At 42.2% G+C, this 26,086-nt stretch overlaps 1 protein-coding gene across 4 annotated transcripts in view; it reads left to right on the forward strand.

The window, feature by feature from the left end:
* The window catches only part of PPP3CA (protein phosphatase 3 catalytic subunit alpha), a 654,035-nt gene that overhangs the window by 401,117 nt on the left and 226,832 nt on the right, over positions 1-26,086 (forward strand). For all 4 annotated transcript variants that reach the window (XM_033956955.1, XM_033956965.1, XM_033956983.1 and 1 more), the window contains exon 3: positions 18,698-18,822. In XM_033956955.1, coding sequence (XP_033812846.1) covers positions 18,698-18,822 — 125 coding nt within the window. The remainder of the gene's footprint in view (positions 1-18,697; positions 18,823-26,086) is intronic.

Genomic DNA, 26,086 nt, shown 5'->3' on the forward strand with positions numbered 1-26,086 from the left:
AGAGTTATATCCATAAGTAAGTATTTTTTTTTTTTAATCTTTATTCATTTTTAAACTTATAATAAGTGTGATAACATATCCATACAAATAACCATAAATATATCACTTATCACTTAATAATCAACAATGATACATATAATATTCTCTTATCTCCCCCCCTCCCCACCCTTATCTATCATAGAATCAATACTTATACAACATGTAACAATAAAAATACCCTCCCTCCCACTCCATAATTGAACTTGTAAATTTAAGGGAAACAAGATTTTTCTAATCATTACAATACTTTGTTAATGGCTCCCAAATTTCTTGAAATTTCCTGAAACAACCCTGTTGTATTGCAATAAGTCTCTCCATTTTATAAATATGACATAAGGAGTTCCACCAAAAATTATAATTTAATCTATTCCAATTTTTCCAATTATATGTAATTTGTTGAATGGCAACCCCAGTCATTATAAGTAATAATTTGTTATTATTTGTAGATATCTGACTTTTTGCTCTCATTGCCATACCAAACAGCACAGTATCATATGATAATGCATAAGTAAGTATTAAAAGCATGGAAAAGAAATTGGGGGCAAGAGAAGAAAGGAGGTGCCAGTGTTCTTTAGGTACAACCCGTTCTGTAAAGATGCACAGGCAAATCTTTTAGCTTGTAACTGAAAAGGGAATGTAGCCATGGGAGGGGCAGTTAATGTTAATGTAACAGTTGGGGGTCCTTTTACAAAGGCGCGGTAGCGGTTTAACGCGCGGAATACTAATTGGGTTGCTTCCCTTCTCTTCCCTCTGAAACCGAAAGTTATGTCCAGGGGGGAGGGAAGAGAAGAGAAGGGAAGCTGGCACGCACATGTTAGAGCCCCAAAGCATGTGTTCGCTACGGGCTAAGGCGGGAGACAGGTCAGTGAAGCTTACAATTTGCTCTTCTTGCTGCCGGGTCCTGCCTACTTTCTGTTTCTGCGAAGGCAGGACCCGGCAGTATTTCCCCAATAGGTCGATCGCGATCTTGGGCCGATCAGCCTTCCTCTCCCCGACAGCAGAATTGACGTCGGGGAGAGGAAAGCTGGTCAGCCCGAAGCAGGGAGAGCTTGGGGCGGTGGCTTTGGTGCCTGTTATCTGAAGGCGGCGGCTTGGGGGCCTGTTCTCCGATGGCAGCGGCAATGACAGTGGCTTTGGGGAAGGCATGGAGAAAGAAAGAAAGAAGGCAGGCAGGGAGACAGAAGGAAAGAAGAGAAACAGAAAAAAAGAAAGGGGGCTTGAAGAGAGAAAGAAAGAGGGCAGGCAGGGAGACAGAAGGATAGAAGAGAAATAGAAAAAAAGAAAGGGGGCATGAAGAAAGAAAGAAAGAAAGAGAGGCAGGGGGAAAGAAAGGGCAGGGAGAGAGGAAGAAAAAGTTGGGGGAGGGAATGAGGTCTGGAGGAGAGGAAGCATACAGGCTGAAAGAAGGGAAGAAAGATTGGATGCACAGTCAGAAAAAGAAAGTGCAACCAGAGACTCATGAAATCACCAGACAACAAGGTAGGAAAAATGATTTTATTTTAAATTTAGTGATCAAAATGTGTCTGAATTTATATCTGCAGTCTATATTTTACACTATGGTCCCCTTTTACTAAACCGCAATAGAGGTTTTTAGCGCAGGGAGCCTATAAGCGTCGAGAGCAGCGCTGGGCTTTCAGTGCAGCTCTCTGCACTAAAAACTGCTGTCGTGGTTTAGTAAAAAGGGAGGGGGTATATTTGTCTATTTTGTATGGTTTTTACTGAGGTAACAGAGTCATCTGCTTTGACCTCTTTGAAAAAACCCCGGAATAGGAATGATAATTAGCATTTTCTATGCGTACAGTGTGCTTTGTGTTTTTTTTTTTTATTTTATTGTTGGTAGATCATTTTGACTTGGTCATTTTAAAAGTAGCTTGCAAGCCCAAAAAGTGTGGGCTCCCCTGCTCTAGAACATCGTTCCTTAGTTTTATCAAATGGTGCAGTGAGGGGCCAGCACTTTACATCTTATCTCCTCATGTACAGCACGGTTCTTTATTCTAAGCAGCTCTGGCACTAACAGTACTACGGGTGCCTTATGCTACTTTCATTACCACTTGCAGTCAGGTTCGGCATTTTATCATGGTTTTGGTTTTTTATTTAGTTTTTCACCAATATTTTCATTTATTTATTAAAGCTGCCTTTTTTAACAGCCCGATGCCCCTCCCCTATCAGTGTGCATCCAATCCACTGCCAACACTTTTTTAGCGCCTCTTTCAACAGATCAAATATCATAGCCCCACTGTCGCATGTTCATATTTATTCTGCGTCCGAGTTTATCTCATCAGTGCAGAGACCTTTTCGGTAAGTCCATTTTACTTTCCCTTTTTTACTTTCCTGAGTGCTGTGGTTTTATTCTTTGGTTTTAATAGAAGCTCATTTGAACAATAATTTAGATCTTTCCCAGGTTTCACTTTTCATCTACCCGGTCGGCTTGTCTTTGAGCTACTATCGGCTTATGTTTTCAAGATACACTGTTTTATCAGCTGTTCATTTCCCATACGTTTACTTTTGCCCTGTTTAGGTCTATATAGTCTACATTACATTACATTACATTGGTGTCTTCTATCACGCCAAAACCTTTCAGTTCTAGGCGGTTTACAAAAGAACTGGCCTGGGCATTCCCAGGGAGATTATAAGGTTGATAGTTGGAAAATGCATTAGGATTTGGGGAGTCTAGGCATACTGTTTGTAACCAGCCATCATTTTAAGTATGTATATGCCCTATTTTAGGGGGAGGGGGGTTAAGTTCTTTTAGCATGTTATTTCATTAATTCTGAGTTCGGTGTTACAATATATTGTTCTTGGTTTTTAGTTTACACATTATTTATTCTTTTCTATGACATGTTTGCATCGCAATTTTACTCAAAAGTATAAATTGGTATCCATATTTCCATTCAAGTTTCATCACGGTGCTTTGATTTTGGCTCCAGTATTTTTCACTTCCATCCACAAGGTCTGGCTATCCGTTACCGTCTCATATTTTAAAGACTCACTCGTTATAATTAGCGGTGATACACATGTCTCTTCATAATGGACATGTCCGATTTTAGCATTTGGATCTTAGTACTATGGGTTTGGTCTTTTCTGGTTTCCTTTCTATAGTCTGCTTTTCGTCTGCAGTCTTTTGAGTTTAGAATTACATTTTACGATATATTTTTGTGGTTATAATTGTATGACATGTCTAAATCGGTCAAGTTATCCATTCTTTTATTATTTTTTGTCCCTTCATACAGTGGCAGACCGCCCCAGGTGCCAGCCCTAGGGGGGTACACAGCCGGCTGGATCCAGAACCTTCCGAGCTGCTCTAAATGGCACCTGCACCTCAGCGCGGCTGCCGTACTTATTCCGAAGCAGAGTTGGCAGCCGCACTGAAGTGCAGGAAGGTCCCACAATGACTGCATTTGCCGCCTCTGCCTCCGGAAGACGTAAGTGACGTCGAAAGGGGTGGACCGACAGCTGCAGTCATTGCGGAACCTTGCCGCAACTCCCTGCGTCTGCCGGCCCACCCCCTCCAACGTCACTTACATCTTCCAGAGGCAGAGGCAACAGAAGCAGTCATCATGGGACCTTGCTGGTTTGGAGGGATAGAGGAGCATAGAAGGGTAGTGGAGGGAGAAAAAGGGGATCAGGGTGGTATGGAAGGGTGGTGGAGGGAGAGAAAGGTGGGCAGATGCTGATGGAATTGGTGTGCAAGGAAAGGAGAGAGAAACATAAGGGGGAAGGATACTGGATGGAATTGGGTTGGAGGGAAAGAAAGGGGGCAGATGCTGATGGAAATGGGGGGAAGGGAGAGGAGAGAGTGAAATGCCAGACTATGTGGGTGTGGGAGAGGGAAGGGAAGAAGAGGAGAGAGATGCCAGACCATTGGAGGAGGGAAGGGAAGAAGATGGATGCCGGAATAATAGGGGTGAAGGGAGAGATGGAAGTGTAATACAAGGAGAGAAGATGCCATATAGAAGGGGCAGAGAGAGGGTAGACAGTGGATGAAAGGAAGAGAGTGACAAGACTATGAGGAAAGCAGAAACCAGAGAAGACAATGTAGAAAAAAATTATATTTATTTATTTTTTTGCTTTAGGGGAGATGCATCGCTGTTTCTGTGGTGTTGCATTGTATGCAGAGTCCAGCTTCTTGGTGGTTCAATTTAACCTTTGTCTACGTTTTTCTATTTTATCCCCCCTTTTACAAAACTGTAGAGCGTTTTTTTAGCACCAGCCATGGTGGTAATTGCTCAGAATTCTATGAGAGTCTGAGCTGTTATCACCATGGCTAAAAACCACATTACAGTTTTGTAAAAGGGAGAAGGGTTAGTTTCTGATTACATATTCCATACTAGGCGAAGGTGTTTTCTGTGTTCTGTGTGTTTGAAAGACATGGTTTTCAGTTAGGATTGATGGTGTAGGATTGATCTATACTAGGCTGGCTTGTTTAGTTTTACAATGGGTGTATTGACGTCCATGAAGGGAGTACGGCTCAAACAAATGGTACTAGAGCCCAGGCCATCCTGGACCTGGTACTTACGAACGGGGAAAGCGTCTCGGAGGTCTCGGTGGGAGAAACGCTAGCCACCAGTGATCATAACATGGTATGGTTTAACCTTAAGAAAGGCTTCCCTAGATCACAAACAAAAACAAGGGTACTCAATTTCCGGGGCACTGACTTCGCACGCATGGGAGATTTCGTCCATCAGACGCTGCAGGTTCAAGAAGTAACTGATAATGTGGAAGCTATGTGGTCAACCTTGAAATCAACCCTTCACGAGGCAACTATCCGCTACATAAAATCGGTAACTAAACAACAAAGGAAAAAGAAACCCCAATGGTTCACTGATTAGGTCTTGTACCTCGTCAAGGAGAAGAAAAGAGCATTTCTCTCATACAAATGCACCGGGGAAAAGGAAGCAAACATTGAATACAGGACAAAGTCTACAGCGGTCAAAACAGCAGTCAGGGAGGCCAAGCTTCAAATGGAAGAAACTCTAGCGAAGAACATTAAGAAAGGGGACAAATCCTTCTTCAGGTACATTAGCGACAGGAAAAAGAACACAAACGGGATAGTACGCCTTAGAACGCCAGACGGGAATTATGTGGAAACAGATTCCGATAAAGCCAAACTACTGAATGATTACTTCTGTTCAGTCTTTACCTGCGAGGCACCAGGGCACGGGCCACGGCTGGAAACAAAGCAAAGCATGGAAGACCCATTTCAGAATTTTGAGTTCACAACAGCTGATGTTTACAGAGAACTGTCAAGACTCAAGGTGAAAAAAACCATGGGACCGGACAATTTGCACCCAAGAATGCTCAGAGAGCTATGCGATGTTCTGGCAAAACCATTTGCCATGCTCTTCAATCTCTCCCTAAGTACGGGGAGAGTCTCCCTGGACTGGAAAACAGCTAACGTCATTCCTCTGCACAAAAAGGGTTGCAGAGCAGAGACTGCGAATTACAGACCGGTGAGTCTCACATCAATAGTGTGTAAACTCATGGAAACTCTACTTAAAGGTAAATTAGACACGATATTGGATGAGGGGAATCTAAGGGATCCCTGTCAACATGGATTCACTAGGGGCAGGTCATGCCAATCCAATCTTATCAGCTTCTTTGATTGGGTGACAGGAAAGCTAGACTCGGGAGAGTCTCTGGACATAGTGTACTTGGATTTCAGTAAAGCTTTTGACAGTGTCCCACACCGTAGACTATTAAACAAGATGAAATCGATGGGGTTAGGTGAGAAACTAACTGCATGGGTCAATGATTGGCTGAGTGGAAGACTTCAGAGGGTGATGGTCAACGGCACCCTCTCTGAGACTTCGGAGGTGACCAGTGGAGTGCCGCAGGGCTCAGTCCTGGGACCATCCCTTTTCAACATATTCATAAGGGACTTGACCCGAGGGCTTCAGGGTAAAGTAGCACTGTTTGCCGACGATGCCAAACTGTGTAATACAGTAAGCGAAAGCAGTCTCAAGGATAGTATGACGCAGGATCTGATCACGTTGGAAAACTGGTCCTCGACATGGCAGCTGGGCTTCAATGCTAAGAAGTGTAAGGTCATGCATCTCGGCAGCAGAAATCCATGCAGAACATACACCTTGATTGGAGAAACACTAGCTAGGACTTCAGAAGAACGGGACTTGGGAGTAATCATCAGTGCAGACATGAAGGCTGCCAAACAAGTAGAGAAGGCCTCATCCAAGGCAAGGCAAATGATGGGATGTATCAATAGAAGCTTCGTTAGCCGCAAACCTGAAGTCATAATGCCACTTTACAGAACCATGGTGAGACCTCATCTGGAATACTGTGTGCAATTCTGGAGGCCACATTACCGTAAAGATGTGCTTCGAGCTGAGTCGGTCCAGCAGATGGCCACTAGGATGGTCTCCGGACTCAAGAGTCTCTCATACGAAGAAAGACTGGGCAAATTGCAGCTCTATACTCTAGAAGAGCGCAGGGAAAGGGGTGACATGATAGAGACATTTAAGTACGTCACATTTAAGTACGTCACAGGTCGTGTCGAGGTGGAAAATGACATATTCTTTCCCAAGGGACCCTCGGTCTCAAGGGGGCACCCGCACAAACTCAGAGGAGGGAAATTTAGTGGTGACACCAGGAAGTATTTCTTCACAGAAAGGGTGGTGGATCACTGGAACAAACTTCCGGTGCAGGTGATCAGGGCCACCAGCATGCTCGACTTTAAGAATAGATGGGACATCCACGTGGGATCCCTGCGAGGGTCAAGTTAAGGAGCTGGGTCATTAGCACTCAGACTTAATGGGGTGGGTCAGTAGAGTGGGCAGACTTGGTGGGCTGTAGCCCTTTTCTGCCGTCATCTTTCTATGTTTCTATGTTTACTGCTCACTGCAGTATATAAGATGTTGCCTTTTCCTAGGTACACTCTTGTGTGATATGTGGATTGTTACTAAAAATCATGTTTTTCAAAAAATGATGAGCCTCGGGTGTCACATATACTGGGTACACCACTGCCTTCATAGTTTATATCTAATCCACAAGCCTGCTTCTAGGACCTACAGGGTATGTATCCCTCTGATTCATGACAATTTCACTTCTCATGTTATCTTATCCATTCTTTTTATTATACAACTGCCCAGATAAGCATCATTTTTTGACGTGATTGGACCTTGAAAACTAACGGCAACAGTTTTCTCCCCAGATATTTTTTCCAGCCATGAAAAACATTTGCTCCGTTTAGTGTGCCGGAGTTAAAAAAAAGTTTGAGAGACGCTGCTCTATACCATTTGAAAGAGGGCAAATATCTAATTATTCACTTCTAGAATTGGATACTTCTTAAATTTAATAAAAAATTATGGAACAAGTGTCAAACCTTAAGAAAGACTGCCATATTGAGCATTGGAAAATAACTAATAATAATTAACTAATACAAATAGTACACATTTAGGGCTCCTTTTACTAAGCTGAGCTAGTGGTTTTACCACGTGCTTAGCTCGCGCAGAATTGCCGCACGTGCTAGACGCTAACGCCAGCATTGAGCTGGCGTTAGTTCTAGCCATGTAGCGCGGCAATTCTGCACGTGCTAAAAACGCTATTCAGCTTAGTAAAAGGAGCCCTTAATTTTCCCCACCACCAAATTTCGCCGTCCTGCCCCACCTGGCTACTTTTTCATGCCACCCGGCTGGAAAACATTTCTGGGGAGAACACTGTTTAGGTGTCTGGGTAGACTGCTTATTTGCTTGGCAAGCTGAGAAACCAATGATGACTTTCGATGATTTTGAGTATATTTGTTTTGTGTTTGGATTTGGATTTTACTGTGCTATATAGGTTATGATTCTCTGTCAAACTTCATTATGACTACTGAAACGTATTTTCTGCTTTGTGTTATGTATTCTTTCCTGGGACATAAACATTTTACTGAGTTGCATGCCAAATTTTTTTTTTTTTTCTAGCATGAATTATATTGCACAATCCCCTACGTAGATTATGATAAGCATCTTGCTGTTTGATGCCATCCTGTTTGGAAGGATACCCAATGACTTCAGTTTTCATTCCTAATTCATACTGTCAGTTTTATTCCCACCACAAAATTCTGTGGTTCTAGAAAAAAAAACAAAAAAAAACGCATACTTCCTTTTTCCCCCGAGACTAGAAAGTCACTGATAATATGCTGCCATGCTGTGACAAAGGACAGCGAGATATGATTAATGTTTGCATTGTTGTTGGGGTTGTTAATTCAGTGTAATTTTGTTATTACAGCTGTCATACAGTAATTGTACCTTTAAAGCGCTGAAAGGGCTTAAGCTCCTGTTTCACAGCAGCCAAAGATTTGTGTAAGAGACAAGTTAATTCAGCAGTGCAGTAATGTTTTTAAATGGAGACTTATAACTGTAGAATTAGATGAAAACTCATATCTGTGCCTTTGATTTTGGAGTGCCTTCTGAGAGTAAGGCAAACGAGAGAGGGTATAGAAAAGGGAGGCACCAAAAGAATTCTTGTCCCTGCAGGGACATGTTGAAAGTCTACAATCCAGTAATTACACAGCATAATCAGCATGAGGCTTGCTCGCCCAACATACATTTTTCATCTGATATGAAGAGTATATGGCTGTGAGGAACTTAAATATGCATTTGTTCGGCGGGGCTAGCCTTGAAAAGAAAAGTGCTAGAAACTGAAGCACACAGGGAATATGCAGTGGGTCTGAAGGATTTTCAGTCCTGGAGCAGTGAGCTGTGAAACTGAAACTCTAGTGGACTATATAGTAGCTTAATGAGTTCATAGTTCTTGTTTGCCATATGATTCTGTGTCTAAAATCGACAAGGTAATCTAGAGGGAAAACATTTTTTCTGTTAATATGTCCTCTTCCAAGTCCCGGCGAACTCTTAATGGATTTAGCTAATGCTAAGTTTCTGAACTACTCTGCATTCTCCTTCCCCGACCCTGATGAAAGAATGAAGCGCGTCGGTGGGGATCGAGGCAGAGCTGTTCTAAGCTAAGTGATATTTATACATTATATTTGGTAGTTTACCTTAATATGAGCACTGGCACTTAAATGACTATAAATAGAGACGATTAGAGATTTTAACACATCTAAATGAAAGTATTGGTCTATCTATTGGATAAGTCACACCGTATATGGTTCCCTTGAGGACGGCTACCACACTATTATTTTTTTGTGTGGCGTTCTGAGGAACATGGTGTGAATGATTATATCATTGGTGGTAGTAACTAAGTATTGATGAGTCACTCCATTTGAAGTTTTTGTGCATTATTGGAGATTGTGACTCTTCCAAGTCCAGCAGTGTGAGTAGCTATTTTTATATAAATAAGACAAAAATGTTATAGCAGCAGGTATCAGTTGTTGTAAAAGTGTTGTTGGGTTCTTTTTTTAGGGGGTTGGGGGGGGCTAATTGCGAATATTCATTGGGAGATACCAAGTTATATCCCGCTGAATGTGTTATTAGCACCAACTGCTAAATTGGCTTATGCAACTTGTCCAGTTAGGCACAGATATTACATAAGAACATAAGAATTGCCATACTGGACCGGATAAGATTAATTATTAAATCAATCCGCATAAATAGCAGTCCTATCTTTAACTGCTATAACTTAACTGGTCAGCTGCTGAATATTTAGGGTTACCAGATTTTCCATTCGGAAAATCCAGACCCCCAGGCCCGCCCTGTTCCACCCACCCCTGCCCCATCACACCCCAGTCCCGCCCTAGCCCCGCCCCAGCACCAGCTCCACCCCCTGCTCTGGTCGGGCAGGAGGGTATGCGCGCATGCGGCACAATGATGTCATGTGCCCTCGAGTGATGTCATTGCATTGCCCTCCTGCCCAACAGTGATTTTGAGGGAGACTTTTCAAAACCCGGCAAAGGGGAAATATTGGCTTAACTGGGTCAGTGTTCAGTAGCCAAAAAATACTGGATATTTAATGCTGGCTGCCGGACATAGCCCAGCATTGCATATCTGGGTTTAATGCTGGTAGCGGGTAATCAAAACACTGCCAAATGAATATTGGGTCCTAGGTGAATTTATTTTATTGCTTTGTATAAGTGGTTCTAATAATAATAATAATAAATTCATTTTTATATACCGCCATACCCGAGAGTTCTATGCGGTTCACAACAACTGGACTAGTGGAAGAAATACATAAATTATATAATGCATGCAGTATAAAAGAATGCGGAGAATTTTAGAAAGCAAGATAAAAATATAAAAAAGTATTAAATAATTGAGTTTTTTATCTGTTTTCTAAAATCCAGGTAAGAAGAGGCTTCTAACACACACCGAGCAAGCCAAATACTTAATTTAGCTGCCTGAAAGGCAAAGATTCTTTCACAAAACCTTTTATACTGGCAAAATTTTACTGAGGGATAGGCGAACAAATGTAATCTTTGAGAACTCTTGTTTGTATAACTCAGATTAAAATGAGAGTTTAGGTAACTCGGAAGCATACCAAATGTTATTTTATAACAGAAACAAGAAAACTTGAACAGAACTCTGGAGTCAAATGGCAGCCAATGGAGCTTTTAATAGGAGAGGGTGATATGTTCCCATTTCTTTAGGCCATAAATAAGGCGAACAGCTGTGTTGTGGACCACCCTTAACTTTTTAATAATTTTCTTGGGAGCGCCTACATAAATAATATTGCAATAGTCGAGAATACTCAGAATAGAGGATTGGACTAGTAGACAAAAGGAAACTTCGTCAAAATATTTTTTAATAGTACGGAGTTTCCAAAGCACTGAAATACTTTTCTTAAACACTAAATCAGAATGCTTTTCTAATGTAAGGTGTTTATCCAAGGTTACTCCTAGTATTTTTAGAGATTGTTCAATATTATAATTCATCCCATTCACGTGTATCATAGTTTCCGTGATTTTATCATTACGGGCAGCTAAAAAGAATTTGGTCTTTTCTGTATTTAATTTTAGTCTAAAAGCAGACATCCAGAGTTCAACCTGAGTTAGAATGATTGATAGGGAATTTATAAGCTCAGATGTAAGAGAGCTTAGCAGGCTAACAATAGTGATATCCTCTGCATAGATGAAGAATTTAAGCTTTAAACTCTGCAAAAGGTTACCCAATGAAACAAGATAGATGTTGAACAGGGTAGGAGACAAAGGGGAGCCCTGAGGTACTCCGCAAGAATTGCCCAGCCATAAGAAAGATTATCATCCTTTAACACCTTGTAAGATCTTTTTCCCAGGAACCCTCGGAACCAGTTCAGGACATTGCCCGAGATTCCGATGGATTCTAACAGTCCAAAAGAATAGAATGATCCACCAAATCAAATGCACTGCTTAGGTCAAGTTACAGAATCCTAGCACTTGAACCTAAGCTAAAAAGTAAGTGCAAGTGATCAATCAGAGAAGCTATGACTGTTTCCATGCTGCAGCCTGCCCGAAAACCAGATTGGTTATCATGAAGAATATTACATTTCTTGTGCTGTGATACTCCTGACAGACTGTTCATACATGTGACAAACTGTTATTGAAATCAGAGGTATAATCTTTGCTTTTTTTCATTAATGAGAACAGCTTTTCTTCATGTGGTTGACAAATTCACACTAACCTTAGTGTCAACATCAAGAAAAATTTGTTAACCAACTCTTATACAGAACAGACTTGGAATATTTCCCTTTATAAGCGCCCCAGAAAAATTAATCTTTTTTTTTTTTTTTAATTGCAAAAGAGCAACACAGAATCCTTCCACTGCTACGTTGCTTGCATTATGCTCGAGGTCCTTGGAGCTGCTGGCCAATGTTTCTATTTATTATATCTTATCCAGACTGTGACCTCAAACATGGGTTTTGCAACACACATTTTGGGATGTCTTGCTTTAAGGGGATCTACTATAACTACTACCATTTATCACTTCTATAGCCCTAAAGGGCACAGCACTGTACATTTTGACATTAAATAGATGGTCCCTTCTCAGAAGAGCTTACAATCTACTTTCTTGAAAGAAAGTAGATTGTAAGCTTTTCCTAAGGGCCCTTTTTACAAAGCCACGGTAGCAATGCTGCCACAGTAAATGCACCAAAACACATTCAACTCTTGTGGGTTCGGTGCATTTCCTGCACTGGCTATTCAGCTTAATAAAAGAGACCCTAAGGGAGAAATTATATAAGAGGTACCTAAAGATAGGCACTTAAATAGGTGAGTTTGCACCCTGGAGGCCCAGTTTCCATGTCACCCGTTAGGAGTTTATTCTCTGAAGGAACATGGGGCACCAAGTCTACCTTTATAAAATACTAGCATAGTAACAAAATATATGCACCTATAATTTAGGTGTTAGCTTAGCAAGTTATAAAAAAAAGGTCTGGATAATTTCCCAGAAGAAAAGTCCATAAGCCATTATTAAGATAGACTTGGGAAAATGTACAGCTTATTTGCTAGGCAAGTTGAAAGTGATGATGACTTTTGATGATTTTGATTTGAGTATATTTATTTTGTGTTTTGCTTTTGGTTTTGTTCTGTATTTACACCAACCTTAGAGCTGGCTGGAGTAAGCATGTGTGCGTAAATGCTGGGGGTACATGTGTAACTCGCATTATATATACAACTTATAGAATAATGTGAGCCCCATGTGTGCTTTGTCCAGACTTGAATATGTGATGCCTACCTGTAAAATATATACTAAGATAGGTGGGTATTTATAGAATGGCACTGATGAAGAATTTGGTCTTTATGTGAGCATATGCAATTATTCTAATGATTTATGCATGCCTATGTGGTATATACTTTATAGATGTATCCTTCAAGTCCTAAATTGCAAGCAGGGATACACTTGATTGTCAGCTCTCCTAATCTACTAAAACAAAACAGTGTAATTAAAAAGAAAATTTTTTAAAAAATAAGTGATAGTCATATACTGTAAATGCAGTACACCTACAATGCTATTTAATGATTAACTCTAAAACCATACTAGAAGTGCCAAAGAAAAGAAGGAAGCTTTGGGAAAGGTATGTATTTGTATTTTCTTGTTTAGTTATTGTGTGGGTGGGAGGGTTAAAATGGTTGCTCATGAATGTCTGCAAGATGAATGTGCTTTTCTTTAATTATTATATATATATATATATATATATATATATATATATATATACTTGTGTTTTGCACTGTTGTTGTTTGGAAAATCAATAAAGATTAAAAAAAAAAAGAAAACATGAATGTAAAGAAAGCTTTAACTCCCTTTCTAAATGTGAAATAATTCCTTTCATGCCTAAGGTCAGTTGGAAGTGAGTTTCACAAAGAGTGTGCCAAATAACCGAACAAAGAACAGTGGATGACGTCCAGTTTACTTACAGATAGAGATGATACCATTAGGAAATGAAACAGAAAAGACTTCTGACGGCATGAGTAGATCTGATAGCTATTTGGGATAACCATTGCACAGACACTGTTTGGACTAACTAAGGAGTCATCATGAAAGTGAACTGCTTGCCCTGGATCAGTAGCTTGGAATATTGCTATTCCTTGGGTTTTGGCCAGGTACTAGGGACCTGGATTGGCCACCGTGTGAACGGGCTACTGGGCTTGATGGACCATTGGTCTGACCCAGTAAGGCTATTCTTATGTTCTTATGTCTTTACTCAGTTAAATATTCAGGCATTCATTAGTGCTGTCTGCTGGGCACTTTGGCAATTTGTTTTCAATGAGTATTGGATAGTTTGTGTTGTTTAGGGTAGAAGGTGAAAGTATGCTTTGGGGTGAGAGGCAAAAGGAGCAAGTTTGGGATGGGGTACAAAAGGAAAATGGCAAGAGACTGTATTAATTAAGGTACCAGCAGGTATAGGTACAGTAGGGGCATAGTTGAAGCAGTTGTAGTGGGCAGAAATGGTATGGTTATTGGGATTGAGTCAGAAAGACCTTTTGTTCACAGAATTAGGGAATATAAGTGGTTGAAGTGGTAAGTTTGTTAAAGGGAAAGTAGGAGGAGTGCCAGTATGTATTGACCAATGCATTTGCTGCAAAAGGTATGGATGAAATGCTTAATATTAAAGAAGCATCCTGACCTTTTTAATAGACCTGAGCCTTGCTATAAGGGCATGTATAGTGCCCAGGGTAATTATTTACATCTGATCTGTTTCATTTTCATTTTGACATTATTAGCTGGGGATTAGAATGTTGCGAGAAAGTTCTGAGAACATGATATTCTAGCATGACAAATGCAGCAAATAAAGGCATTACTAACAATGTTTTCATACCAATAGATTTGCTAAAAACGTTATCTCATAATAATTAATTTATTTTCCCTAAAGAGAGTATTAAATGGCCTGACCCTCTCTTCTGGAAGCCATGGAGAATTCCTCTATCCCTTAGCCTAAAGTTCATATAAGTTCAGTCGTAAAAACTTGTTTCTATAAACTCCGCTTAATACGCTCATTGACTTCAATTTTAGAAACTGAATCTATCAAAACTCTTGTTCATTCATTGATTATTTCTCATCTAGACTACTGTAATTCCCTCTTCAATGGATTACCACAAAAAGAAATTCGACGCCTTCAATTAATCCAAAACTCGGCTATAAAACTTATCTACAACCTAGGCAAATATGATCATGTCACACCAGCTTTGAAAGATGCTCACTGGCTTCCTGTGACACATCGTATCACATGCAAAATTATTCTACTGACATTCAAAATAAAATCTTCACACTTACCATTATTTCTTCACAAACTTCTCATTCCTCAATACTCCTCTCGAACTCTTAGATCTACAAATCAAAATTTCCTACTAATTCCTTCTATAAAAGAATTTTACTTCACACGAAAAATAAATTTTGCGGTATCTGCCCCGACACTGTGGAACTCTCTCCCACAACCACTTCGAGAAGAACAAAATCTCGATAAATTCAAGAAAAGCTTAAAAACATTCCTATTTCATGACGCATTTTCTTCAGTCTAAACTTCTCTTTAATTTCATACTTCATATACTACTCTACATCACATTCATTTTTCCCCACCCTATATGTTATAACCCCAACCCCTCTATCTCCTTTTTCTCTCTACAATGTAACTTTACCCACCCTTTCCCCTTTTGCCCCCACTATCTAGTCTGTTATGTTAAAGTCTTGAATGTTCACTACACACTCTAATTTATTTAATATTTTATATTACTTGTACCTCTTTAAATTTCTTTTTTTTTTTTCTTCTTTTTCTTTTTTTTAAAAAATTTTATGTAAACCGGCTAGATATTAGCTTGATAGTCGGTATATTAAAACTCCAATAAACTTGAAACTTGAAACTTGAAAATAATAAACAGCCATACAACCTTTTGTGGCAGACAAAAGGAAGATTCTTGGTCTTGATCCACAAAACAACTCCTGCTCCACTGAAAGGTTGGAATAATTCTCTTTATGCTGTGGCCATGTCAAAAAAGAGAAGGTTAATAAAACCTTGGGCCCCTTTTACTCAGTTGTAGTAAACACTAATGCATACTAAAGAATGACACGGGGAAAAAAATCTGTCCATGTCACTGCCCCGTCACCAGACCACCATCCGCTTCACCGCCCTATCCCCGCTGTCCCCTTCGCTGCCCCGTCCCTGTCCCTGCCGTCCCCTTCACTGTCCCGTCCCTGTCCCTGCCGTCCCCTTCACTGCCCCGTCCCCATCCCCGCAGCATTCACCCTTCCCTCTCACCACCTCACCGCCCTTCAGCGGCCCGAGAATCTCCCTCCCTCCCCCTTACCTTCGCGGCGCGTTAGTAAATAATTGAAACTTAAGGGAGGGAAGGCGTGGTCACCGATTGCTGGCAGAGGAGGGAAGTGTTGGCAATGGAGTTGTCCTGTATTTAGGTTTGGTGCTTTTGGGTTCCCATTAATGGTGGCATGTAGCTGGGAGCGTCAAAGGGGCAGAACATTTATCTTGCTTCTTTCAGTCCTTTCTGAAATGCAGCTTCCAGAACTGAATACAGTACTCCAGATGAGATCTCACGTGGCCTATACAGGGGCATTAAAAGTACATAAGAATTGTTATACTAACTCAGACCAAATGTATCCGTTATTATTACCTTCTTTCTTCTCCTGGTTATTTATGCCTGTGCACCTCAGCATCCCTCTGGCTCTGGCCACAATCGCATCACATTCTGTCACCACCCTTTACTTTACTGATCAGCTATTTACTTCCTGTCATAAACTGCTCCCCTACTTTTTTGCATCCCTCTTGCCCAATTCCACTTTTTTTGTTGCATGAACTCTTAACTGGCAAATATTTGATCTTCAGACTGGTCTTGGGAGGTGTGCTCTATTCCCCTGCCTGGGCAGGGTCCACTGTATATAAACTACTCTTAAAACCTTTCAAGGATAGAGATTACATAGTTATTCTCTCATCTACTGTAAGATATTGGGGTGTTTTAGATTGAGAGGTGATGGTAGAATTTTACTTTGTAATACTCCTGGAATAAGAGCTTGCAAAGCCTGCTTGCCTCCCAGTCATTCCATTCAGGTCAACTACCACAGCAAAGATGTCACATAGATAAGTCGACTGCTCTCAAATTCTCACACACCGAGCATCCCTCTTCGCGCGCTTTGAAAACACCCTCCCTCCCTACCTACCTACGGCCAAATCTATCTCCCTTCTTCCCTCCCTCCCCCTTACCTTCACGGCGCTTTCGTAAAAAAAACTTACTGAGGCTGGCAAAGCCTGCCTGCCTGCAGTTGCGTATGTGTGGGCAGAAGCTTCTTCTCTGACGCAACCGGAAGTTGCGTCAGAGAAGCTTCCACCCACTCACACGTGACTACAGGCAGGCTTCGCTGGCTTCAGTAAGTTTTTTACGAAAGCGCCGTGAAGATAAGAGGGAGGGAGGGAGATAGATTTGACCGTTGGTAGGGAGGGAGGGAGGGGGCCACGCGCTATTGGTGACTGCGCGCCTTCCCTCCCTTAACTGCGGGGACAAGGCCATTCACTGCTCCACGGTAAGCACATTTCCCCTGTCACCATTTCGGCGGGTTACCCGTGGCTACCCGCGGGTAACTGCCACCGTGTCATTCTCTAATGCATACTTACCACAGGTTAAAAACCACCATTTATTTATTGGGATTTTCATGAAGAGATTCACCCAAAGTGGTTTACAATGCATTGAATGCTAATCAGGTACTCATATTTTCCCTATCTGTCCCAGCAGGCTCACAATTTAACTGTGGTACCTGGTGGAGTGGAGGGTTAAGTGACTTGCCCAGAGTTACAAGAAGGTTGGGATCAAACTCACAACCTCAGGGTGCTGAGGTAGCAGCTCTAGCCACTAGGCCACGCTTCCTTTTGTAGAGCTCGTTCAGACATCCTGTGGTAGTTTTGAAACCAGCATGCAGTTCCCACACTGGGGACATGTCTGAGGGTAAAGAATAGGTATGTACTGTGCTAATCAGTTAGCGCAGCCTCATTGATGTTCATGCTCTAATGGTCACTTGCTAATAGGGAAATTAGTGTGTGGCCATCAATAAGGAAAATGGAGGCCATTTTATAACCACACTAAAAGTGGTCTCAGCGTATGAGAAAGCCCCATGCTGGGGATAGCATTGGTCACTTTTTAGCACAGCTTAGTAAAAGAGCCCTCAAATTTGTACTGAGAGTTCACATTCGATTTATTCATTTATAAATTACTTATTACTAAGCGATGTACAAAGATCACATACATAATTAAAAACACAATATAAAATTAATAAAAGCATTTACATACTCATTAATCCAAAAAACACAATAACAACACATTATAATTATATTCTTCTCTAGAACAAAAAAAAAAAAAAAAAATTGGAAACTTCGTGCACCATGCTTCACTCGTACTAGTGAGATCTGGTCCTTGCATTATTATCATCAACATTGTGCTCACAGAGTTTTGATTCATTCCAGGCAGGTTAATAATAAGGCTCTATCTTGAAAACGGTAGAAATAAGCTGCCTGATACTTGAAAGAAGTTATTTGTTCACCAGGAGCTAGAGAAAGTTTAACTTCTCTATTTAGATAGGGTCGGAGTCTATAAAGCGCACTACTTGGCATGTTTGTCAATCAACCTCTAGGCACCATTTATAAAATCACGTCTAGTGGCACCTAAGAAAACATTGGCATTGCTAGGTGCCCTAGATATAGGCACTGCTCCTTTAGGCCAGCTTTTCACTCACCTAATTTGGTGGCACCTATGTTGGATGACTAACGACACTTAACTCAATCACACCCATCCTCCGCCCATAACCATGCCTACTGTTTGAGATAGGCATCGTTAGGCGTGATAAGACGCCTCCACTTAGGCGTCGCTTGGTGTCCTAAGAGTTTTGCACTGAACTCTTAAATTGTTTACTTAATTTTTCTTTTTTTTTTTTTGATTGGCTGAAAACCGATGTGGTCAATTACCATGCCGATTAAGCCAATTAAAAAATAGAAGTTAAGGCATAGATCCCAAACATAGGCATTGCTAGGCAACTGCAATTAGGGTGCCTAGCAGCGCCTAACGTAGACATCATTTATAGAATATGGTGCATAGTATCTGACCAGGGTTTGCATTTGGGATGGAGTAAGGCAGGGGATCAAAATTTGCGAGTGCTTAAATTAATGCGGTCACCATTGCAGATGAAAATCTGGTCCAAGGTTTCAAAGATTGCTCACGGCAGAAATAAAAATTACTGAGTATTGCTGATATGAGTAATGTAATAAGAAATAATATGTGCTTTTTTTACATTTTCCTTTGCAGTTTGCGGAGATATCCATGGTCAGTTCTTTGACTTGATGAAGCTGTTTGAAGTGGGAGGCTCTCCTGCCAACACACGCTATCTCTTCTTAGGAGACTATGTTGACAGAGGATACTTCAGTATTGAAGTAAGTATGAAACGAGATTTAGATAACTTCTTGTTTTAAATATGAAAGGATGCAAAATATATGTCCAAGTATGATCATTTCTGTTGTATTTGTTCTTGTCACAATCTGAATGGTTTTGGTTGGTTTTTTTTAGTAACAGAAGAATGTAATGAACCTGGGTTGAAGATCCAGGTTAACCTCTTACCCCTTTTTTGCTTTTTATATATGTAAGGGAAGGAGATCCTGGTTGTGGGATGATCCAATTGATAGATTCATACTCCAGGGCCTCCAAAGTTTCCAAGTTTATTTACCTTTTAATATATCGACCATCAACGCGTATCTGGCCGGTTTACAAAGCTAAAAGCATAATAGTAAATATGAAATGAGGTAAAAAAAAAAAAAAAGTGAAACATAAAGAAGACTAAGACGTTGACATACCTGGACTTGAGGGAGTTGGGGGAGAGGGGAGTTAATAATTATATCATAAAAGTAAAAATAAAGGGAGGTATGAAGGGGGGTAAGTCAACAAGGATTGGGGATCGCTTCATAGAAGCGGTTCTTTATGTGGAGTGTGCTGCAGTAAAGGGAGGTAATTATTAAGTGTTATGAAATGCGTCTTGGAATAAGAAGGTTTTGAGTTTGGTTCTGAATTTATTGAGAGAGTTTTCATGGCGGAGATGAGATGACATGACATTCCCGAGTGCAGAGGCTATAAAGGAAAAATTTGTATTTCTAGTGTAATAAAGTACTTTGATTGGGGGAACAGTCAGTAAGTTCTGATCTGCTGATCTGAGGGCCCTTGATGATGAGTAAGGAATGATGTGTTTATCAAGAAATGCTGGAGAGCACGCAAGTTTTATTTTGAAGATGAGCAGGAGAATTTTATATATGGTGCGATGTGAGATGGGTAACCAGTGCACTTCTTGGAGAAGAGGAGTGACATGGTCATATTTTCTAGCTTTGTGTATGAGTTTGATAGCTGTGTTTTGGATAAGCGGCAGACGACGTGTTTCCTTTTGAGTGATCCCATGATAAAAGGAGTTGCAGTAGTCAAGATGAGAGATGAATGGATTAGGGTTTCAATAGAGACGGTTTCAAGGATAGAAGTTAAGGAGCAGATAAGATGGAGTTTGTAGAAGCATGTCTTTGTGACAGAAATAATTTGATCATGGTAAGTTAGATCTTTAGCTCCTGAGAGTGGGGCTTCATTTTTCTTGTCCCTTTGGCTTGATGGAGCAAATGCTGCTCCACTACACAAATAACAGGCAGAGAGGTGAGTAAAAAACTCTGTTCTGCCACATTCACTTCATGGAAAATCACAACTCAGAAATCAAGAGAGATTTCACAAACATAGGCCCAAAGACTGAGCCTTAGACATACACTGCTTCTCTTAATATAAGAACTCAAGTTCACTACACAGGCTCTAGGAGTCTCTGACTTAAAGAGGGCAGTCATACCAGAAGGGAGGTGCTGTAACCAATTGGTATGCATCAGTGGCGTAGCGAGGGTGGGAGGTGCCCGGGGTGATGGCACCCCATGCTCCTTCCATGTCAACCCCCCTGTGCCCTCCTCTCCGCTCTTTCCGTGCCCCCATGCCTCACTCACATTGTTCCTTCCCACTCCCATACCTCTAAACCTTCGCCAGCGCAAGCCGATTTTCTGCCTGCTGCTCGCGCTGGCTTTCCCTCTGATGCCACTTCCTAGCCCTGCAACCTGGAAGTGATTTCAAAGGGAGACAGACATGCGTGAGCAACAGGCTAGAGTAGTTGCTTGCACTGGCAAGGATTTTAAAGAGATACGGGGGGTGGGGAAGGGAGGACACAAGTATGGTGTGGAGGGAGCAGAGATGTGCCAGCATCCCCACTTTTTCTGGAGCCATTTGGTAACCCTATGTAGGTCCCTCTGTGGCCCAGGTATGCTCCTTCAATCAGGACCATACCAAGTTGGAATTTCTGCATGCATGTTTAACAGACCCTGGAGTAAATGGAGTACAGTGGTGCCTCACACAACGGACGCCTCGCACAGCGCACGCTGCGCACAACAAACTTTATGTCTTGATTCGTACAACGAACTTCGTTTCACACAACGAAGTCGCCCGAGCTGCATCCTTCCGCGCAGGCACTGCGCTTAACTGCCCTCTCTCCGCCTGGCTCCCTCTTGCCCCCCCGACTCCCCGACACGATCGGGGCAAAAAGGAGCCCAAGCCCTCTTGCCCCGCCGATTCCCCAACTCCCCGACAATATCGGGCCAGGAGGGAGCCCAAGTCCTCCTGGCCACGGCGACCCCCTAACCCCACCCTGCACTACATTACGGGCAGGAGGGATCCCAGGCCCTCCTGCCCTCGACGCAAACCCCCCCTCCCCCCAACAACCGCCCCCCCCCCCAAGAACCTCCGACCGCCCCCCCAGCCGACCCGCGACCCCCCTGGCCGACCCCCACGACACCCCCAACCCCCTTCCCCGTACCTTTCTGTAGTTGGCCGGACAGACGGGAGCCAAACCCGCCTGTCCGGCAGGCAGCCAACGACGGAATGAGGCCGGATTGGCCCATCCGTCCCAAAGCTCCGCCTACTGGTGGGGCCTAAGGCGCCTGGGCCAATCAGAATAGGCCCGGGAGCCTTAGGTCCCTCCTGGGGGCGGGGCCTGAGGCACATGGGCCCAACCCGACCCTTATCGCAGCTTAGCAAAAGGAGCCCTTAGTAACTATTTTGAAGATAGGGAAATATGAAAAGATTTGATTCTGTTCTTTGATCTAGTCCTGTATCTATTGTGAATTGTGTTTGATTTTTCTCTAAGTTTAACATTTATTTAGCATTTGAAGTTGGAAAATCAAGCACAGCTTCATGTAATGTATGAAAACGTGTCAATGCCCTTGACGTGCCCCAACACAATATAAATAGATTTTCCTGTGCATACATGCTGATAATGTGGGCACAGAAGTTGAAAACAAAGCACATTTTAAGCTGAAGGACGTAAGGGTCCTAGGAAGGATAACTGTAATGTATTTTTATTGATATGGTTTCCTTTCTTCATAGTTTTCATGCATGGACAGACTCAAGTTTCCATTATGGTAGTGCTTCATCTCTTTCTCTCTTCATTAGATACTGAGTTCCCGTCTTGTTCAATTGGTGTGATTATTCTAGAATCAGAGGACGCCATGGCTCTGAACTGATCTAGAAACTGTTTTTAATTCTAAGGGGTTCTTATACTAAACTGCATTAGACACTAACGTGTGCCTAACACAGCTTAAAAAAGGCTTCCCACCCTCGGGTATCCTGCAGTATTTGGTATTAATGGGTACAAGCTATGCGTAAAAGAATTTTGATTTTCCATGGAGTGGGCATTTTGGAGGGGGTGGACAGTATGCTAATCAGTTAGTGCATCTACATTAACATGTGCTAACTGTGTAGCACAGAATTTGTGCATGAGCCCTTAGGCCCGAATTCTGGAAACGGTGCATCCAAAAATGACACTGGCCTTGTATCAGTCACACTTAGGCACCGTTACCAGAATTGCAGCGTACGTCATACTTAGGCACCCTTAATGTAGGCTAGGGTTTTAAAGGTCTTTATAACCAGCACAGAGAGTGTGGCACAGTGGTTAAAGCTACAGCCTCAGCACCCTGAGGTTATGGGTTCAAACCCACGCTGCTCCTTGTGACCCTGGGCAGTCACTTAATCCCCCCATTGCCCCAAGTACATTAGATAGATTGTGAGCCCACCGGGACAGACAGGGGAAAATGCTTGAGTACCTGAATTCATGTTAACCATTGTGAGTTCCCCTGGGAGAACATTATAGAAAATTGAATAAATAAGTAAGTTTGATTGAGAATCATACCCAACGGTGCCTAAGGTCATTTCCAGCTATAACCACACCTACTTTGACCTTAGGCACCATGACATAGCTGCAATTCTGATGACTATCAAGGTAGGTTTTTGTGGGCACCTGTTTTTGTAATAGATTTTTAAACAGCACAGTCAATTACAGTGTTCCCCAGGTCATTCCGCGGTCGGCAGTTCGCGGTCCCAGTCATTAGCGGTATTTTCCGACCGCAACTTCCGACCAGAAGAAGACAGCTGGAGAAGCAGGAGAGAGCAGCCGGAGCACGGGCGAGTGAAGGAAATCAATCGCTGTATGCTCCGACCGCCTCTTCCTGCACTAAAGTCGGGCCTTACCAATCAGGAGCTGCATGTCCGGGGTGGGTGGGCCGGGCCCACTTGGGCTGACCAGGGGTGGGCCGGGGGTGGGTGGGTGGGAGGCCTAGGAGCAGGAGGGACTGAGCACCCATCCTGCTCTCAACTTTTTGGTGCCGGGGGTGGGTGGGCCAAGCCAGGAGGGGGGCGAGGGCCATACCGTGCCGGTTGCGGGGAAGGAGGGAGGGTGAGGGCCGTGCTGGTCAGGAGTAGGGGGCGGCCGTGCTTGGGAGGCATGTTTTTGTGAGGGAGTACATTTTTTTGACAGGCCTGCCTGTCTTTTTTATTCATTTTTTTTAATGGGGCAGATAATTTGCGTGTGTAACACACACCAAATATCTGTGCCATGGAAAAAAATGAATAAAAAAGACAGGCAGGCCTGTCAAAAAACCTGCAGACCTGACGGTAACTCAGTTACCGACAGGTCTGAGCAGTCGGGTTTGTCAGTAGTAAAACCCGACTCAAAATAGCCAAGCAATTGTTAGTGAATCAATCACTTGGCTATTTTGCATGGGGTTTTGCTAATGTGCACGGGAGGATCTCTACAGGCTTTGGTGAATGGGGTTGGAGGGAAATTTGGTCGCAAAGGGCTCGCAAAGCGATCGGTACACGATCGGTTTGTGTAGTGAATTTGGGCCTTTGTTTGATCTGTCCTATTCTGTAACATGCATGCCTAAATTTTATAGTGTATAACTCCAAAGGGATGTCACCATAGGAGGGGCATGGGCGGGTCAGGGACATTCCCAGAAATTAGGTGTGATTTTATAGAATACCTGCATTTTTGCCCCTAATTGCCATCATTTGGGTGCAAGCATTTACATCAGCCTTTTGCAGGTGTAAATTTCCCTCCCACGGTTAGGTGCAAAATGCAAGCTAAGCTAGTATTCTATAAAGATTGTTTATTTGTTTGTTTATTTATTTAAAAAATTTGATTTCTGATCTGAGGAAGAAGGGGTTACCTTTGAAAGCTAATCATAAACTACATGAAGTTAGTCCAATAGAATAGGTATATTTTCCCTTTATGTTTTTGTTTTATTTAAAATATTTATATTCTGCATTATCTCACCATTCTAAGCGGATTAGAACCTATCACAATTAATACGCATACAATCCACAAACAATCTCCACAATGTCTAATAACTAACATCAGAATCATTCAAGACTAATAGAACACCAAAATATTGGGTAAGAAAGTATGGGCTAGCTTCACAAAGTAATTGCCTACCCCTGATCTAGATTCATTCCACTTGAGCGGTAGCAACATCTTGAATGGAACCAAAATGAAGAAATTTGTAGGGCGTCAACTTGGTCCTCTCGGCACGTTTACTAAACATTATCGCTTGGATGTGGTAGTGCAGACAGGCTTCTTTTGGCTCGTCTGTGATTGCAGGGTCAGTGGCTTCTAACCTCCCTATTTAGAGGATTGCTTTGCTGCATCTCATTAGTCTCTGGATTCATTTGCTGCTGGCACTAAGGAAGAAAAATTTATGTCTTATCTGATAATTTTCTTTCCTTTAGATATAGCAAATGAATCCAGGGTCTCGCCCTCTGTATGGGGTCCCTGTCAGTCAAAGTTTGTGGTTAGGTTTGTTAGTGTGTTGTGAATGTTTGCTTATTTGAAGTTCAGCTGTATTAGAAAGGAGTTTTTCATAGGTTAAATATTCTCATGCTTTGTTACGAGCAATACTGGTTGACCAGGAGGCTTTACATACAATAAGACTATCTCTATCTGCTGGTAGATGGACAGGACCCATTAGTCTCTGGATTTACCTGGTGCATCTAAAAGAAAGAAAATTATCAGGTAAGACATAATTTTTCTATAAGGTATTACAAAAGTTTACTAACATCCCCTTTTATAAAGCTGCGTTTGCATTTCTTATTGCCGGCCACGGCGTTAAAAGTTCTGACTCTCATAGGAATTCTATGAGTAACGGAGCTTTTACCACCATGGCTGGCAATAAAAAAAACTCCTAATGCAGATTCATAAAAGGGATGTAAGATTGTTATATATATGTTTATTACCTCCGAATTGAAAGAAATCTTTCTCTCAGTGGGATGCAAAATAAATTCCTCTATAATAAAACCCTAAGTGCGCTGATTGCTGCCGCCGTGCTGTGTCCCTCCGTGCCGAATTCCATTTTAGAACACGGAGGCAGGGAACACGCCGGTGACTCTCCCCTCCCGCCCTCACTCACCAACCGCTGCCGACGGCGCTGCTCCTCTTCAAAGCAGCCTACTGAGGATCACGGCCAGCTGTAGCGAACCTCGCAGGCCGCTCTGCACTTTGGTAACATGTTCTCTCTGATGTACGCGATCGCGCCAGAGAGAACGTGCTACTGAGGTGCAGAGCGGCCTGTGAGTTTTGCTATAGCCGGTCACGATCCTGAGTAGGCTGCTTTAAAGAAGAGGAGGGCAGGCGCAAACAACAAGTAAGTCGCATGCTGGACAGGGGAGCAGGTAAGGTGTGCTGCTGGACAGGGGGAGCAGGGAAGAGGTGCTGCTGGACAGGGTGAGCAGTGAAGGGGTGCTGCTAGATAGGGGAGACGTAAAACGAAGGGAGAAGGGCTGCTGCTGGACAGGGGGAACAGGCAAGGTGGACAGCCGAGGAAAGAGAGAGACAGAAAGAAAGACAGACAGAAAGCGGCCAAGGAGAGAGAGAAAGAAAGACAGACACACACATCTATTTTAGCACCCGTTAATGTAACGGACTTAAAGACTAGTATATTCAATAAATAACATAAAACAATATACAATCCTCCTCCCCTAAGCCTCAATCTTCAAAAAAGGTCCAAGACCTTTTTTCTTTCATCTTTCAAGTTGTATGGTATGGAGGTAGCAATTTATAGATAACTTTATTCACTTTTTAAACTTATTTTATCTGATCCTTTTTTTAGACGTAGAGAAAATTACACTTCATAGCAGCTTTGGATTAAAGTAAATTATCCGACATTATCTCAACCTCTCAACTACTTTTTAAAATTTATAACATACTTAGAAAAGTCAGTGTACAATTAAAGCAGTTAAGTATGGTATAAATGTGTGTGTGTGTGTGTGTATGTGGGCGCATGCACACACACCACTGATAAATGAAGG

This window comes from Geotrypetes seraphini, chromosome 1 (assembly GCF_902459505.1).
Source record: "Geotrypetes seraphini chromosome 1, aGeoSer1.1, whole genome shotgun sequence".
Lineage (NCBI taxonomy): Eukaryota > Metazoa > Chordata > Amphibia > Gymnophiona > Dermophiidae > Geotrypetes > Geotrypetes seraphini.